This window comes from Acartia tonsa, chromosome 13, assembly GCF_053477335.1.
Source record: "Acartia tonsa isolate MP-2025a chromosome 13, ASM5347733v1, whole genome shotgun sequence".
Taxonomy (NCBI): domain Eukaryota; kingdom Metazoa; phylum Arthropoda; class Copepoda; order Calanoida; family Acartiidae; genus Acartia; species Acartia tonsa.
In genome coordinates, this window is record NC_137272.1 from 9,234,780 (window position 1) to 9,253,756 (window position 18,977).

An 18,977-nucleotide genomic window follows, 5' to 3' on the forward strand; every position below is an offset into this window, starting at 1 on the left:
CAAAAATTTATTCGTGCTTAATGATTAAAAGTTTCCATTTAGGTAACATTATATATTTACCCCCAACTGTGGCATAAAACATATCGCATCTGATCTGCATGTTTTTGGAAAGGCAATAAGTTCAAATCCTGACCCAACACTCCATCACAGCTAAAGACATTTAAATTGTTCCTATGGCAGATATGGCAGAAGCACAACGTGAATGGTTAAAATAGGGAGAATGCCTAAGCATAACCAAGGTACAACTCATTACCTTACACAGTTAGGACTTCCATACAAAGGCAATGCAATCTAAGAGTTGGTTGTCTAAAGTTCGTATGACCATAAAATCATGAAAATTATTCAGCAAGATTTCCTGCAGTGAAAAAAATTATAAATATTTAACTATACCTAGAACTGACAAGCCCAACCAGAGACCAACAGAGCTTCCAACATCAATGATAAACTGGAAAGGACCATAGTTGAATATTTTCTCAGTTACTTTTACTTGTTGGTTAAAAGCAATTCTGATTTCAGATGCAAGTATACTACTTCTTCTCTTCTCTCTTGTATGAACTGATGCAATTGTTGCAGAACAATATTTTCTGCATTTCTTTTCAATTTCAGTGTTTCGAAGTGAATAAGGTTTTTCAACAAACTTTCTAGCAAAATTTGCAATAAGAGAATCTGCCTAATTTCGTGCATATGTTCCATTACAATGATTGTTTGAGGACATCCAGGGTGGAATGCATCCAAGGGGATCACCAATTTCTTTCTGAATCTCATCATCAACACATTTGTTGTATGTGTCTTTACTATCAAGACTTTCCCTGCTCATGATGTTGCAAGAGGATATGATCTCAATGTCAACATCATACATTCCAATCTCATCCTTCTCATTGCTAATTGGGCTGCCTTTGTTAGAGTTATAGTCTAAACCAAAATAACTTCTAAAATTTTTGTCTGTGATGAAAACTCTCAAATTAGGATCCTCAGCTGCACTTGGTGATATAGAAATTTCAAAGTCAGTATCATAATCAGAAATTTCACTGCAAAACCCATATCTAGGAATGAAAACCATAGGATTTTTATCATTACCATTAACATCAATCCACTCAGAATCATCCATAAAAGACTGTTTCAACATGTCTTCAAAACTAATGTTTTGAAAGCCACCCCATGAAGTAAATCTTAATGGAATTTTTGATTCTGGTTGTTTCTTAAAAACTGAACCAGCTAAAAGGAACTGTAGACCATAGATGTAGCCGAAGTTATCAAGAGCTGGTACGTTTGTTTGATTAGTGAGACAAACTGTGATCAAGGGCAACTCAACTTCATCAATTCTTTTGTAGTATGTTGTATCAATTACAGGGGGTTCTAAGATGTTGTTCAAAGCGATGCTGAATTGAAAGCAGAACATGCCAACAGAAACAGAGCTAATGATAAACCTGACCTTGTTTTCTAGACCATCCATGATACGATGATACAATAGAAATGGTTAACACATTCAGCAGTGGCACTAAATACTTTTTCTTAAGGGCATATATATATTTTTTTACCTTCAGTACAAATAAAATCAATTATGTATTTCCTAATATAGAATTATTTATGGTTTATGATAAACTAGTTATTTAAAAATAACTATTCAAGAAAGTAAACCTAACCAAATATACCCCTGTATCACAACCTCAATGTTTGCAGAGTAGATTAAAAAACTAAGTTTTTAATGAAAGAAAAGTGACATTTTGATATCAATTTTGCAAATGTAAACACTTTATACTGATTACTTTCTAAAATAAATTAATTTATATAAGTAATGCTTAACATTAAAATTATGTTTAACATAAATTTGCAAACAAAATTTGTTATTCTTTTTTACATTTATTTTTCTAAAATTTTATAAATAAGATAAGACAATTCATAACAAATTCATGAACACCCCTATTTGAGATAAACAAAAGTATTGCTTCTTTAGTTAAAATCAATGGTGAAAAAAACTATAAGTGATTATTGACAGCTTTTAAGCTAACATATCAGCAAACTTTGTCATAAATCTCTAAGACCAGTTTATTTTACGAATAATATCCCTTTTATCCCTATTTCTTATTGGGACTTGAACTAAATTATTATCAAGGATGTACAAATGTGTGCATGTAAGTCTATTAATATCTTTTTAACAACAAGACAGAAACCAAGAAATAAAACATAAGATTAAAAAAATTCAGTGTGATTAAAAATTGTTATTTTACATTTCTAATCATCAACTGCTCTTCCACAAAAATAACTTTTCTAAATTAATAATGAGACTTTTCTGAAAGGTATAGCTCAAGTGACATTTTCCCTTTTTTGAAATAAATTTGAATTAATTGGAGGGAGGTTGTTTTGTTGTTAACTACTTTAGGTCAGGTTAGGCGGAATGCGGCTTCGAGTGGCTTATGATTACTTTAAGCTGCAACTAAGGCTAAAGCTAAAGCAAAGAAAGCCTAGCAGCTGATTTTTTAGGCTTTTCTAAATGCCCTACCCCTTTGTGAGGCTTATTTATTAATATCTTAACCTACCCCAACCTTTATAGGTATACTTATTATTTTAGACATTCTTGTGTTTCTCCATTCCGACCTCAGTCACCCCTGCGTTTGTTCTGGAACCTATATTTTGTGCCATTATTAAATAGATTACAAAAAAAATTATTATTGAGCATAATACCATAATTTATAATAATAGCAAGAATGATTGGATATTTTTGGTAATTATCTCTATTTCCGACAATTAACCTAAAGGTCATTATAAGTATAATCCTATTTTATAAAGTAGTAAGTTTTTTTGTCTGAAGCTTAAGATTACAATAGCTACTGAACTGAATAAGTTTTTGATTTTTCGGAAGCTTAGGTAGGCCCAAAGATGATTTTAGTATATTTATATTTTTAGTTTTGAGTCTAGGGATAGTTTTAGATTATTTTTCTGCCCTTTCCCTCCTCTTCAAATACTAAGATCATAGATGTTTATCCATTTTTTTTCTTTTAAAAACTCTTTTTTTAATAGGACTTTTGACAGCCATAAAAAAATAAACATTATGTTAAATGAGTTCAAGATTAAAAACATACGATATTTTCAAAAAGTTAGATAATTATACTTTTGGGGTGATTTTTTAGAATCAGGCCTAGGTATCAATAATTTTAATGGTAACATTTTTTGAGCAACCCTTTTATACGTAAAATTATGATTGTTAAAAATAGCCGCTAGTTTACTATTTATTTCACTTCTTTGTTTATTACATAGTACAGATAGTACAAGCATAGTACAACATTTGTACTATATTTCTTATTCATTGTCTTATCTCTTAAGATCCCTGTAACAGCATTAATATCCACTGGATGATGTATATAAGCCAATTTTCCCCTAATAATAAAATAAAGAAATAATTTGATAATTTTTTATTTAACTATTCGTGGAAAGCTGCCTTTAATAGGATGCAATAAATAACTATGCTCTCTTTTTGCAATCCTTATAATATTTTTTTTGCACAAATATGAAAAATCTTTATGTGGTTGGTTTTATAGGGAGAGGGATGTTAAATGAGATGAAGAAATAACATTTTTTTCTCAGTTTTGCCTTTTTGGTTTAATAAATAAGACAGTCATCTATAATATTATATGTTGTATGAAATATCCCTACCCCATAGTTGTTCATCTATAATATTATATGTTGTATAAAATATTCCTGTCCCATGGTTGGTCATCTATAATATTATATGTTGTATAAAATATTCCTGTCCCATGGTTGGTCATCTATAATATTATATGTTGTATAAAATATTCCTGTCCCATGGTTGGTCATCTATAATATTATACATATGTTGTATAAAATATTCCTGTCCCATGGTTGGTCATCTATAATATTATACATATGTTGTATAGTGGGGGTTGGGGGTGTACCACCCCCCAAGAAAATAGTTATAAACCTTCCCAGGACCTATGAGAAGCTACCCTGTAAAGGAGAACCCGATGGGTTAAGCGGTTAGCGAGATCCTTCGCTACAAACAAACAGACAGACAAACAGTTAGACAAACAAACATTCTACTTTGTATTATAGATAAAATATTCCTGTCCAATAGTTGGTCATCTATAATATTATATGTTGTATGAAATGACGGGTAATTTCCATATTTATTGACATTATCTCCACCAGTATGAAATATTTTATATTTTAGAAGATTTTTGCACAGAAAAGCTTTATGATCAATGACATTTATCTTAAGGGATAAGACAATTGACAACAAAATAGTATTAACCACAAATTATGAAAAACAAAATTTCCCCATGTTGATAGATATTGCTGGTAGAAAAGTTTAAACACTGTTTGTTTGAAAAACCAAATCTAGCCATTGAGGAACATCGACATGTCATTATTTTAATGGACATATAAATTTAATCGATGCTTTCCCTCATTCTTCCTTGCGAGCAAAAAATATCATTTTAATTAATTGACTACAGTCTTGCACGGAGGGAGGGATTAATGGGCTGTAAATTGCACTGGTACCCAAAGTTTTATATACCAAAACTTAATTTCAATTCATTAAGCTAGTAGTGTCCATTTATTTAATCATTAATTTTTAAATTCAGAAAGGGTAATTTAGTCTATCATAATTGGGTACGCACAGCTATAGCCCTAAATCATATAAAACAGTAAGTTTTTTTTTGTCTGAAGCTTAAGATTTCAATGACTACTAAACCGAGTGAGTTATTAACTGAAGGGAAGCTTCACATATGTCCAGGGTTGGTTTTAGGCTATTTACAACCCCCACCCTAAATAAAAGCTCCTAGATCTTAGGGGGGCATCCGCTAGTGTTTGTCTAAAACAACATTGAATTTTATTTTAGGAACCTTATCTGAAGCTGAATCTAGAAATACACTCGGCCAAAAACCTTCGTGGCAAAGATATTTCAGGTATTTATTTATTGCTATCGCCTCATTATATCTCAAGGGAGGGATGGAACATTGGATCGTAAATTACACTGGTACCTAAAGTCCAGGGAAAAGGGAATGTGATTCTGACAAACAATTCTAAGTGAAAATTTCCCCTCAATCCCCATCCCTTTTTTCTTCCAGTCTTACCCATTTCCTTTTCAGCTACACCAAAAAAGATAAGTTTTACTCCGACTTTACTCCAACACAATGTTTAATATTCGGCAATTTCAAATGGAATTAATTGGCTGAATAGCAGCCCCTGCCTAAAGTCTGACAACCAAGTTGTATTTAGATATTTGACTATGAAATCATGGCAATTATTAATCAATTTTAATTGGTTGTTTTTTCAAATAGTAGCATCAAAGTTTTTCACAATAATTTCAATCTATAGAAAAGGTAATTTTGTACATCATCATGAGGAATTTATATGATTTAAATGTATTTCAGTCCTATTTTACATTAAAGGACGCAAATGGCAAATGGACGCTTTACACCGCAATCATCAGGGCTTAGGGCTGACAACCCTATCCCATATCCATAAGCCACATTGTTACAGAAACACTGACGAATTGTCAGCGGCCTATGCTCCCCCCTGTGGAGTGAAAAGGGCTTGTTGTGTTTGTTGTTACATTAAAAGATTTTTGTCAAAGAACGTGTCCTAACTTTTGTGATTTTTCTTTAACCCATTCGTGACGATCGCTCCCAAAGTTCAAAGTTTTGATTCAACGGGGTTCAACAAATAGATTTTTTTCAATGATTACTCAACAGAATTTAAAAAGTAAGGTGTCAAATGAAAGATCTTACTTTTTTTGTTCATAATGGCAATTTTCTTCTTTTTTGTTGCGTTTTAGTACCTTAACCCATTAGTGCCGAGCGCAACTTTTATGGACCGATCGAGCTGAAAATTTCAGGGAAGCTTTGTTATGGTAAAAACGGAATTCCAATTTTTTTGTTTTGCTCTAGTGGCGTGCACAGGAAAGTTGCAATAAAACCCGGTTCGGCGCGAGTAAAGAAACCGTTCGGCATAGGTAACCGTTTTTGGCGTTTTTTGGTGCTTTCCCCCGGCATTCAAGCCCGGTTTTGTCCTAAATACCCAGTTATTTGACCCAAAAAATTTAAAATGTAATTTTTGAACGTCCAAAGTGAGTTGTAGAGTAGCTAATAGTACGATTCGATCCGCAATTGAAAACTACATAACCTCATGTAATTGATAGAGCTACAAGTAAGATACAAAACGATTTTATATCACATTTAGTGTTTTGGCTATAGGTGCCACCCTTTTCAGTTAAAAAAGCCCGTTTCCTAGAAGTTTTAAAATTTTGATATTATATGTGGACGGGTATCTTTACTTGGGCCGAGCCGGGCCAATATAGAACGTAAAAAAACGATAAAAAAATCATATAAAAAATAATAATTTGAATAAACCGAATTCACAAATGAATGTAGTTGCCAATAAACTTTAAATTTCACAAAAAAAATCACTAACTTTACTTCATAAAAAAAAGTTAGGAGGGGTATTTTAAAATCACCTCGTTTTTCTTGGTTTTCAAATTTTGTTGAGCTATACCGGCAAACGGAAGTAAGCAAAACTGCCTGCTTCAGAGGGAAATGAAAACCAGGGTAGTAGAGGGGGGATTCATACTGAGAATGATGCAATCCTGAAACTGAGAACCGGTTTTTTCGGCATTTTCTGGAACCGGGCGTTAAAAGCCGGTTCGTCACTAATGAGTTAAAACCAACCTAATTAAAACAAAACAAAACCTTAAATTACTTCACAAATAAGAGGTCTGCAAAGTAATTTTCATCTAATACTTATTAATAGCACCGATTAGCTATTTTTTTTTTAAATCACAAAAGGACACGTTCTTTGTAGAAAAAATAATCTAAAATATTTGTAGAAATCTGCTAATAATAAAAACTGAATTTTAGGATATAGTGATCCTTTCTGTACGTTCTACCTTACTTCAAATCCATATGCAAGGTACGTTATATAGATAGATAGATAGATTGACACACAGATAGAAAGACACATAGATAGACATTCAGACAGGTAGATATAGACATACAGATAGATGGCTAGTTAGAAAAAGCAGTCAGGTAGACAGACAGACAGATTTATTAACAAATAGATGTATGCATATAGATAAAGGATAGATATATGAACAGATTAAAAAGGAAAGATGTGTGCAATATATCAATAAAAAAAGAAAAAAAGATAGACTCACAACCACACAGCAAAATAACAATGCAAATATACAGATAGACAAACAGATATACATACAGAATTACAGACATACAAATATATTTATATCAAATTAAAAAAACATTCTCCAAAACAACGGACGACAGACATATTTGTCCTATTATATAGTAGTAGGCTTTTTTGTCTGTAGCGATGGATCTCACTAACCGCTGAAACGATGTGGTTCTCTTTTACAGTGAAGCCTTTTATAGGTCCAGGGAAGGTTTATATCTATTTTGGGGGAAAGTATGTCCACACAAAAGGAAAATCGCCCCAAGAACAAAATTACCCTTCAAAATATTTGTACTTTTTTTCTTTTTAAAACTTACATTGTAAATTAAAGTCGAAGATCGACTCACTTACCTCCCCCCAAGGGCAGAGTCATATTGTTAGAAATTTAGATCGTAAAATATAAAAATATACATTGATAGACAGATGGACATTGAATCTATTTCATATTCAGGAACAATACATCGTACAAGCCACGAACCCTTAACCCAACATGGAATGAAGAATATGTCCTGTAAGTATTCATTTAGTTTCAGCTGCGAAGCTTTGTTCTAATTTGTTCTTTTTTAATATTTTCTTGTAAAAACCGCATCCACTATAAAAGTATACTAGCAGCTTCGCCCCTAGCCGCTAGGGGCACATTCTTACAATTTCAGGGGAAATTTTTTGATGTTTTAAAATTATTTGTTGAGGGGTGGGTGGAAATTTTCCTTTTTTGAACAAGTGATGGTGCCGCCCTTCTCCCCCTCCCTCCCCCTAAACAAAATTGTTCAAAACCACTGCGAGACCAGTAACTATATTTCCTGAAGAGTAGAGCCCAATCAGTGCAATGGTTACTAAGATCTTAAGCTCCAGACGGACAGAATGCAAATTGACAGACATCATTCTACTTTGCTATATATATTATGTATATATGCGCAATAGACTGGCCCAAAAAAACATGAATTTTTAAATCTTTACCATATCAATTTGCGCATACCTTGAAGTTGTTACCGGCTCAAATGTAGACCTTTTAGTGAAAACAAGACCTCTCTACAATGAAAATTGACCTCGAAATTTCAATCTTAAGCTTTTTATCAAAAAACTGCATATTTTCATGATTTTAACAAGAAATAATTAAAGAACTGCAAACCTAAAATAATGTAACAAGAGTTCAAATATGAAGCAATTATAAAAAGTAGGCAGAACCGCCATTCCTGCCGAATAATTCTGAAAAACGTCTAAAAACATTGTTTTATTTGAATTGATAATTTGTGTAAGAAATTGAACTAAAACAGTAGCTATTAGTCTTATGAGAAGAGAAATGATAAAAACTCTAAAAAATATACATTTTAAAGACATAAAATAGGAAAAAGTGTTTTTAATAAATTTCATGGCTCAACAGAAATTGTCGCCAATAAAGAGACAATTTATTTAAATAAAAAATTAAATGAAGGTAAAAAAAACATGTAATATACGTATTCTTATATTTAACTTTAAAAAAAAAGCATACTAATAAAAAAATTAAAATTGCAAAAAATAATTTGATTGTTTTTTATTAAACCAGGAATTATGAGTAAGGCTTATCTTTTATTATTTTTCTTCAATGATTTTGCAGTATGAATTAGCTTTCCCAAATTATTGTAATTGTACAAAAATAAATTTTTATACTTTCTTTCTTCATATGTTTATTCCTGGTGATTTTAATATTTGATTTCAATGTTTGTAAACAAACAGACAGAAAATTTGATGATTTGCTTTTTATCTGGTGTAAGGCTATATTAATTGGGGAAGAAAGAATGAAAATAAAAATGCATTTGACGAGATAGCGATAGATTTTTCCTTAGAATTAATTATAGGGCTAAAATCTACAAACAATACATAACCTATTTTTACATTGCGCACATTGAAAAGCGATTTAGACCTTCATTTGGGCCACACTAATGCGCAAAATAAAGATAAATATCCAGTAATTATAAAATCATAAAATCATACGTCAGTGTCCGATAATAAAACTATTATGCATGGCAAATTTTAAAACTACTTTCAAAACTAATCGCATTCTATTGATACTTAGTTTTAAGGGTTATTGACATATTAATGTGGATATTTAATTATAATATTGTCATAATAAAGACAAAATGTTTTGACAGGGAATGTCAAATACTAAGGCAAAATATTAATGTTTGTCTAATTTGATTCAGTTTTAATCAATTTGAAAAATTGCTTTTAAATTTGTACTATTATTCATTTGTGCAGTTGATATTTAGGTGGAAATAATGGCACACCTTGAGTGTCTAGTTCAAATGAAATGTGCAACATTCTAAAAAAATATGTTCATTCAAAATATAAATTTTGAATTTAAGCACTGCGAAGAATATTTTCATAATGGTATAGTGAATGTTGAGACAAAATATTGAGTCAAAATAGCCTTTGTAGGTTATTTTTGGTAAAGGTACATAAAGCCCAGCAGGGTTAGAGCTCTTCCAATAATAAAACAACACAATAACAAAAAATGTTATAGACCAACTTTGCTATCTATAATACAAAGTAGAATGATGTCTGACTGTCCAACCGTCTGTCCGTCTGTCCATTAAAATCTCGTTAACTACTAAATCAATTGGACTCTACTCTTCAGGGAATATATCTATGGTCCTGTAGTGATTTTAAGCTATTTTCTTAGTGGATGGGAAACCCTTAACATCCCCCCCCCCCAAAAAAAAATCCCCCCAATTTTTTTAGGCAGGTAATTAAAACTTTGGTGGTCGCACCACCGCTGTTTTTTTAATTACCTCTTGGGGCAAAGCACATAGGGGCTAGGGGCAAAGCCGCTAGTTTTAAATAAATTGCTTCTTTGTGCGAACTCTAAATTCAACAAGCTTGCAAAGTTGAAGCCTGATTAATATCTTTCGATTTGTGCTAAAAATTATAGATAAATGACAGTTTTAGGGCTTTCCATGAAAGTGCATATAGATCACTGAACTAACCTCTCATTTAATTTAGAAAAAAATTAAGTGAGAAAGAAATTAGTTATATTCCTAAGCCTAATCACTGGGGGGGGGGGGGTCCATAACCCTCTGGGGCTTATACCTGCTGTGTTCTAACCCTTCAGGACTTCAAGTGATAAACAAACAAACGTAAAACTAACGACTCTCCCGCCTAATTTATGAGGTATTTCAAAAAGGAGGGAAGATGATTTCTATGCTCAAAAGCCACTTTGAATGAAAACATTCTTTTTTAGAATTCATTATTTGGCAACCATTAACCACTTCCTTTTTTAATTACGAAGAAATCTTATTTTCTGAAAAAAGTATCATCCTTATAATAAAGTAACATGATGTGTGTGTGTGTACCGTAGGATCTCACTAACTTCTTAACAGGGTAGATTCTCATAAGTCTCGGGAAAGTTTATAACTATTTTCTTTTGGGGTGGGACACCCCCAACCCTCTCCAAAAATGAAAAATAATTCCACCCAAAATTGTTTTTTTTTTTAAATCTAAAATAAAAAAATTGGGTTATTTAACTCGACTCCCCCCTCCTCAAGTGCCCCTAGAGGCCTAGGGGCGTATCCGCTAGTAGTATAATAAAGTAACATGATGTCTATCTGTTTGTCTGTGTACCAAAGGATCTCGCTTACCGCTGAACCGATTTGGGTTCTCCTTAACAGGGTAGCTTCTCATAAGTCCCGGAAAGGTTTATAACTATTTTCTTGGAGGGTGGGACACCCCCAACCCCCCCAAAAAATGAAAAATAATCCCCGCCCAATTTTTTTTTAAAATCTAAAATAAGAAATTGGGTTATCAAATTCGACTCCTCCCTCCTCAAGTGCCCTAGACGCCTCTAGGGAAGTAGCCGCTAGTAGTATAATAAAGTAACATTATGTCTATCTGACTGTCTGTGTACCGAAGAATCTTGCTTAACGCTGAACCGATCGGGTTCTCCTTAACAGGGTAGCTTCTCATAGATCCCAGGAAGGTTTATAACTATTTGGTGGAAGGGTTATACCGCCACCCTCCCAAGAGAAATCACAAATCCAAATTTTTAAAAATTTCTCGCTTTTGCAACAAACATTTAATGTTTCACTAGAGGCTTCTAAATAATTTGACTGAGAATGGTGGTTTATTTTTATCAATTTACCTAGCGCTGCCTGTATTCTTTAACCGAACCAGGAATGGCGAGGACATTGGACTGTAAATTAAAATTATTCCCTAAAGTTTGATAATTGCATTATCTTATTATCTTGTCTCAATATCTTTTGGCACTTTTATTGAATTTTGATTAGCCGTTTCAAAACTAGAAGTGCCAAACATTTTAGCTGGATAAGAGGTAACTTTGTTAATCATCATTTGGGATTTAAATCAATTTACCGTTCATTGTCTTATCCCTTAAAGTCCCTGGAGCCAAACTCTATCCATCAAAGTTTGAATTTATGCAAATTTGATTTAAAAGTTGCAAATTTAATCCTTTGAAGAAAGTTTAAGGCAAAATCATAATTGATATTTCTAGTATGGCTACAAAATACGTTTAATTTCCGTTATCTTAAAAAACCGGTTCTGTGCCATGCTAAAAGGCATTTATCGTTTTTTTCTTTTCATGGGGTCAAAACTATTATCTGTGAAAAACAGTTATAAAATGCTTGGAATATTTTAACATATGAGAATTTTAATTAATTTATAAGACAATCAATACTTATTCATATATATTTTTTTTATAAACAAAAAAGCTTTTTATTATTGACATACAACGACCAATACATGTGAATTTAAAGTTGTTTCGTATTCAAAATGATATTTTAAAATTTTTATTCACTATCTGCAAAAGATTTAAATAACAAGGATAAAAACATCCATAAGTAGCAAAGTACAAAATAACCATGGATGGACAAACAGACAAAGCGAGGTATAGAGCAAATTTTCAGTGGTATTAAAAATAATATAAAAAGTAGAAAATCTTATTAAGTAACATTTGTATAGTTTTTTTTGTAGGATGCTCTAAAAACTTACAGACCAAGTAAATTTGATACAGTATGTTTATTAAATTAGGAATATTCACGCAAAAATCTCCACTGTCTATCTTGAATACTAACCTAGAAAATGACATTCTACCGTAGTTGAACTAATCAACGGACATACAGACAAAGTGAGTTATAGAGTCGCTACTCCAAAAATTGTGCTACACATATTTGCAAACAGATTTTCAAATATCAATATTTATTCAGAATGTTAAAGTTAAAAGAGAAACAATATTTAAATTTAGCTTTTTATTTTATACTTTACTAGCTTGTAAAATGTTTTTCTTTTTAATCTATGTTAAGATCAGATGTTTACAAAAGAAAATTCGCAGATAAATTTGTTAGTTATGTTTTTTTTGCGATTTCTCTTGAGAGGGGTTTGTTACCAAAAATAGCTTTAAACCTTCCCAAGACCTTTGAGAAGCTACCCTTTAAAGGAGAACCATATCGGTCTAGCGCCTAGAGAGATCCTTCGGTACACACAGACAGACAGACAGACAGACCCAGAGACAGATATCTTTTTGCTTTATATTAAGGATTTTGTAGTGAAGATATTCTATATGACTGTCTATTTTTTAGATATGCATAATATTGCAAAGGAAACCAGTTAGTTTTATAGTAATTGCCATAACTAACATATTATCGATTATTTTTCTATTAGTTTAGATGGACTAGCAATTAAATGAAGGAGAGCGATGTCTTTCTGTCTAAAGCTTAAGATCTTGGTAACCGCTGAATCGATTGGGTTCTATTTATCAGGGAATAAATCTACTTGTCCATCCCCCCTTAATTCAAAAACATAGATAATAATGGGGAGAAGACGCTAGTATTCATTCAAGCATCGAAAATTGGCGTTTATTTGTCAGAATATAGCATTTATAGTCAGAAAGAGAGTGGACAATGGACTGTTTATTAAACTAGTCTCCAAGGTTTATAATAACATTTTCTAATTGGTTGTCTTAACAATTTTGTATACTTTAATGAAATTTTGAATGTTTGATTTATAAAATTAAGTGCTAATTTGTTTCAACCATTATTTTAATCTAAGTAAGGGGTAATTGTGTGTCATGATTTGGGATGTACATCAATTTATCGTTCATTGTCTTATCCGCTTGGATCCTAAATTTTTAATCGACATAAACATTGGTATTTGTTAGGGATGTAAATAGCACAGAACAAGACCAACTGAGGGTGGATGTGTGGGATTTCAACCCCGAGGAAAATATGGCTGTTAAACTCAAGAAAATCAATGAGGTCAAAGATGCCAGAGGTGTTAGAAAATTTATCAAGGTATGGTGTTATAATTGAGAGGTAGGACATTGGACTGTAACTTATATTGGTACCCAAAGTTTTTCAACTACTTTATCTTGTTTGTTGGCCCAAAAACTGTTCCAAACTTCTAGTGAACAAACTTTTTGACCAATTATACTTATGAATGTCAATTTAATGCCCATAGACTCTTCTTAAGATACATTCTACTATGAGAATCATAGTCTAACAGTGGGTTCTGTGTTTTGGGGTACTTTGGTAATCAGAGGTGGATTCTTAAAAAAAAACTTGCCCCACCAATCGCTTAGTGGGGCAAAATTGTTTTCGTAAAAAATCCACCAAAATTACATTAAAAATCTACAAAAATTAAACAAAATCATATAAGGGTTATTAACATAAGATTTTATTTAATTTTTGTAGATTTTTATTGTGATTTTGGTGGATTTTTTACGAAAACAATTTTGCCCCACTAAGCGATTAGTGGAGGAATTTTTTAAAAAGAATCCACCTCAGTTTAGTTTACATTCCAATGTCCCCTACCTCCTGGAAAAACTTTTAGTTTAATCCACAGTAAATATATATGATATGTACATTTTCTTTTTGAACTTAATAATCAAACTTTTGTATAACTGAATAATTTATCAAAATATATACATACAAAGTTATACATATACTTCCATTCTTTGGTAGCGACACTACTCTATAGTTGGGTGTTTTTGATGGTTGGTTGACTGTCTTTTTTAATTGTCGGTGACATCTATTTTTTGATTTTTGGTTCTTAGAGAGATACAAAGGATGAAGAAATATAGGATCTCCATAAATAGAAAATAAGGGGGTCTTATAGGTCCTGCAGGGCCTTTACATGCGGTGCGCTAACTCTGCGTGGCTACCATCTCCCCAATATAACCTAAACTAACTAAATCTGAAGTAAAACACTTTTTAATTTAAATTATGAAAGGAGGGGAAGGGGGTTCTTGGCTTGAAACACAACCATAAAAATAGAGTGATATTGAGAAGTATAATCGTGATGATACCTACGAAATCCTTTTTCTTTTAAACTGATTTGATTTCTCTGGAAAAGAAAGAAAATTTAATTCAAAACATAAATTATTATTTTAGGAAACCTTGGGGGCAACTACAGGCAAGTTGACACATGAACTTCTAGGCAGTGTTCAGGTAAACTATTTATTTATTAAACAAGGATGACAACATCCATAAATAGCAAAGCACACAAAATGATTTAGTTGGAAATGTTGACAAAGTGGTTAAAAATGCAGGTGTTAAGTGGTCATAAATCAAGACTAAAATTGTTACCTTTTACATGTATGTTCAAACATTTATATTTTGTAGCATGACCGACAGAACGACGGACCAAGTAAATTATATACCTGATGTTCATTGATAAAGGGAATCCTCACAACAAAATTTCAGCGATCAATCTTGAATAGCTGCCGAGAAGATCACATTTTCTCTACTACCTTTAGGACTAATTGGTCTTATTGACAAACAAACTTTTAATGTTTTAGAACTTGTTAATACCCTAGGAAATAATAGTAAGTTTAATAAGCATTTATTGTTCAGATCCCATTGAAGGATATACCTGCCAAGGGAGTTTCTGGCTGGTGGCCGCTGGAGAAACCTGAAACAAAGTAAGTAATAGTTATTTCTCGCATCGTATTATAAACAGCTTTCCGCGGATATAAAATGTACAATTATATTAAAAAACTGGTTTTAATCTGATGATTGTGCTTTTTTTAATTTGTAGAAAACTGGATATTATATGAAGTTAGACATAATTTTTCAGTGTGACTAAGAACCGGTTCTAATTCACCGGATATTCATCGGTTTCGAAGCGACAAGGGAAAAACAAATTTGTTATCCAAAAATATTGTGATGTAATTTTAGAAGTGCAAGCTACTCTAAAACTGATTTTCTTAAAGGGTTTGAAGGATATGGATCTGATTTCTATGTGTAGATTCCCCTGACTACGGGGATTTATAATTGCTTTTTTTTATTATATAAGTTTTTCCAACATTTTTTTCATAAAAGATTTATAGACTTATATTTTAGTCAACGTATTTAATTTTTTTAACATTATAAGAATCGGCCCGCTTACAAAATTGTTAGAGGAATCCTCTTGCAAGGTTTGACCAACAGACAGACCCACGATAATTATTAAAAAGCAAAGCTTTTAAAAAACGCCAAATAATTTTTTTTAAAAATATTCATATTTTAAGAAAACAGAAAGAACGAGGAGAAGTGAAGCTGACCTTAACTTTATCAACAGAAAAGGAACACAAAAATATTTGACATTATAATTATTAGTGATAGACTGAATTAAGGGTTTACTTAAGTTTAAACGTCTCCAGAGGTCTCGATGGCGCTTGATGTGATTGGATAGTCGACCCTTAACTTTCCATTTTAGTTTTAAGAAGTAGGTGTTAGGGTCTATTTTTTTCCAGGGTCTATTTCTATTTCTGTCTGTCCAGTTGTTAGTAAGGACACACTCAGAAAGAAATCCTATTATCATTATAGTACAGTAACATAATGTCTGTTTGTACCGAAAAATCTCGATAACCGCTGAACCGATATGGTTCTCCTTAACAGGGACTAATAAGACTTACTTAACAAAACTAAAAATTAGCCTACAAAATATTAATAAATTTCTTTTGGGTTCCATTTTAACTGAAGTAAAATTGCTTTTCTCCCGATTTTACTTTACTCGAATATAACCAAGGAAGGGAGTGGGCATTGAACTGTAAATTACACTGGTACCAAAAATGTTTTTCAACCAAGTTTATATATAATTATCTTATTTGGTGGCTTAAAAACGTTGGGAACTATCATTTAATTCTTATTTGTTGTTTCCAGAAAAGTAGTGCCCTTTATTGCTTTTTAACCAATTGTTAATCTATAAAAGTGGCACTTTTGTTTATAGTCATTGGGGATGTATATAAATTTTAGGTCAACTGCCTTATCCACTAATATCACTGAATATAACAATAAATTGCTTGCTAAAGTGCAAATAACTTTTTACTGGCCGAGAATTAATGGCTGTAAGATGTGTACTTTTAAGCAAAGGGTTTAATAGTAGTTTATAACTATACAAGATAATGCGCCCCTAACATCTACAGAAGTTAGGAAACGGGGGGGGGGTGGGTGAAAGTAGGCAGTATACAATCACAAGACCTAAAAGTAAAAATAAGATAGTCTAAAACCACCTCTAGATCTAAAAAGAATTTATAACTTCATAAGTATGTTAGTTTTGGTAAGTCGATCAAATTATTTGTTATTTGCTAACTTAAAAAAGTATACCTTCAAAAAAATAGCTTAAAACTAGTTAGGTATTAAGAAAAATTTGCCGTTTTAGATAAATTAAGTGACACAAACTTACACGTACTATTAAGTAACTTAATTATATAATGTGTGCGTTGATTTTAAATAATGATGGGATCTAAAAAAGGGGCTTGGTGTTGTTTTTTTTTCATACAAAAATCTAGATTTTGAGAATGTTACTTTTTAAATTCCTTTTTTCTTATAATAATGTGTTACCAATGGTTATTTAAAAGGGTTTTATAATCGAAAGATTTAGATTGTTTTGGCATAATTTATAATTTTGACCAATAAAATCAACATTTTCATAAAAAAAAAATTTATTAAAATTTGACAATGTTGCATGATGACTAAAAATTCTATTCAGGAATCTTATGAAACAATGAACGATTGTTATATCTACATCCTCAATAATAATGAATAAAATTACCCCTCATGTAGATTAAAAGCTTTGGACACTGATAGATTAAAACAACCAATCAGAAATAGTAACCAAGGTTTCTGAGCCAACGATTAAAATTACGTTGTTCCCCTTAAAATACTTAAGATTTAAGTCACCTCGCTATTCAGAAGTCAAAGACATGAAATAGTTTTTACTGGTTACGGACAGAAAGGCAAACAGACTCTCATTATATAGTAGCTAGCCTTGCTGCTAAAATTTGCACTTGAATTTTTAATGATAACACTTTTAAAGAAGTTGTATCAACTTTTTTGCTTTTTATTTAAGATAGCTAGCCGGTCCTTTCAGTAAGTAGTAGATGTAAAATTTTTCATAGAATTCAGATATGCAATCGGTTTTTTTGTAGACCTCTTATTTTTTAAGTAATTTAAGTTTTTTAAAAAATTAATTAAGTCGGTTTTAAGGTACTAAAACGCAACAAAATAAAAGAAGAAAATGGCCAGTATGAACAAAAATAGTAAGATCTTTAATTTGACACCTTACTTTTAAAATTCTGTTGAGTAATTATTGAAAAAATCTATTTTTTTAACCTCGGTTTAATAAAAACTTTAGACCTAAATATTTTCTCAAACAGACATAAAAAACATGGGTTCATATATACCTTTAGAATCAGAAAAATATTACGAATCTATTCTAAGCAAAATTGAAAAAGTTTTATAAAACTATAATAAAAATAGCTAAAAACATAACTAACACCATCTTGCGGCGAAATTTTTTTAAATAGCTGATTTTGAAGTAGTTTGACAAATTTTACGTGTCCCTTGATGCCTTTAGGGGCGTAGCCGCTAGTATACCTAATAGTCCTGTAATAGTTTTGGGTTATTTACTGGAGGAAGGGATAATTATTGATTTTTAGGCTCTTGGACTAAACTTAGACTTAAAATATTTACATATTGATACTTCTCAGATTATTTATGAATGCTTAAAAATTAATAATGTTTTACCTCATATGAATTATTGAGCATAGAAATCCTCATTTGTTATTGAAATAATTGATTGAAAAATAACGGGAGTTGGGAAGGTATTTTTGGCCCTTGCAGGTAAAAACCCGCAGTTATAACCCCGTAGAGGAAGAGATTAGTCGTAGTAAAACATAATTAAAGATAATCAACCTCTATCTTCTTAAGAAAGGCCCCAAATAAATAAAGAGTGGGGTTGGTTGAGTGCTCAATTGTGACTTTTAGAGAAAACACCGATTGGTAAAAGTTGATATTGGATAAAAATGATGAAACTTTACACCCCATGTCAATGAAAATTTAACTGTTTTCAAACTCTTTATTTGTTTTTTTCTTTCTATCTACAAAGAATGAATGAAATTTACTTTGTTAGAAGCGAAGCAGCTCTATAATTGATTTACTTAGTCTACCTGTCAGTTCACCAGTCAGTCAGTCTGTAACGGTATGGGAGAAATGTGATTTTCTCGGTTGCTATTAAAGATAGTCAGCTGAAATTTTAAGTGAAGATTCCTATGACGAATACGCATATAGTATATAAATCGTTTTGTCCGTCGGTTTCGTGATTTTTTTTTGCATTATCTCTCTCTTTCTTTCCTTTGTTCATTTCATGTTTTTTTGTGCTCGTCTACTTATGAATGTTATTATCCTTGTTATCATTTTTACAGCTTGCATCAAAACGCATTTTATCCCACTGTTGTAAAATTAAAAAGAATCACAGAAAAACTTTAAAAACAACTTTGGACATTTACTAGCCACGGCTGGTTTTTTATTAAA

General features: G+C 31.6%; 1 protein-coding gene across 1 annotated transcript in view; it reads left to right on the forward strand.

Moving 5' to 3' along the window:
- LOC145335507 (protein unc-13 homolog 4B-like) overlaps positions 1 to 18,977 on the forward strand; it is a 122,719-nt gene that overhangs the window by 56,057 nt on the left and 47,685 nt on the right. The window contains exons 7-13 of the mRNA XM_080181288.1: positions 4,856 to 4,922; positions 6,873 to 6,924; positions 7,649 to 7,708; positions 13,343 to 13,475; positions 14,574 to 14,630; positions 15,036 to 15,103; positions 15,692 to 15,744. Of these exons, the coding sequence (XP_080037414.1) occupies positions 4,856 to 4,922; positions 6,873 to 6,924; positions 7,649 to 7,708; positions 13,343 to 13,475; positions 14,574 to 14,630; positions 15,036 to 15,103; positions 15,692 to 15,744 (490 nt within the window). The remainder of the gene's footprint in view (positions 1 to 4,855; positions 4,923 to 6,872; positions 6,925 to 7,648; positions 7,709 to 13,342; positions 13,476 to 14,573; positions 14,631 to 15,035; positions 15,104 to 15,691; positions 15,745 to 18,977) is intronic.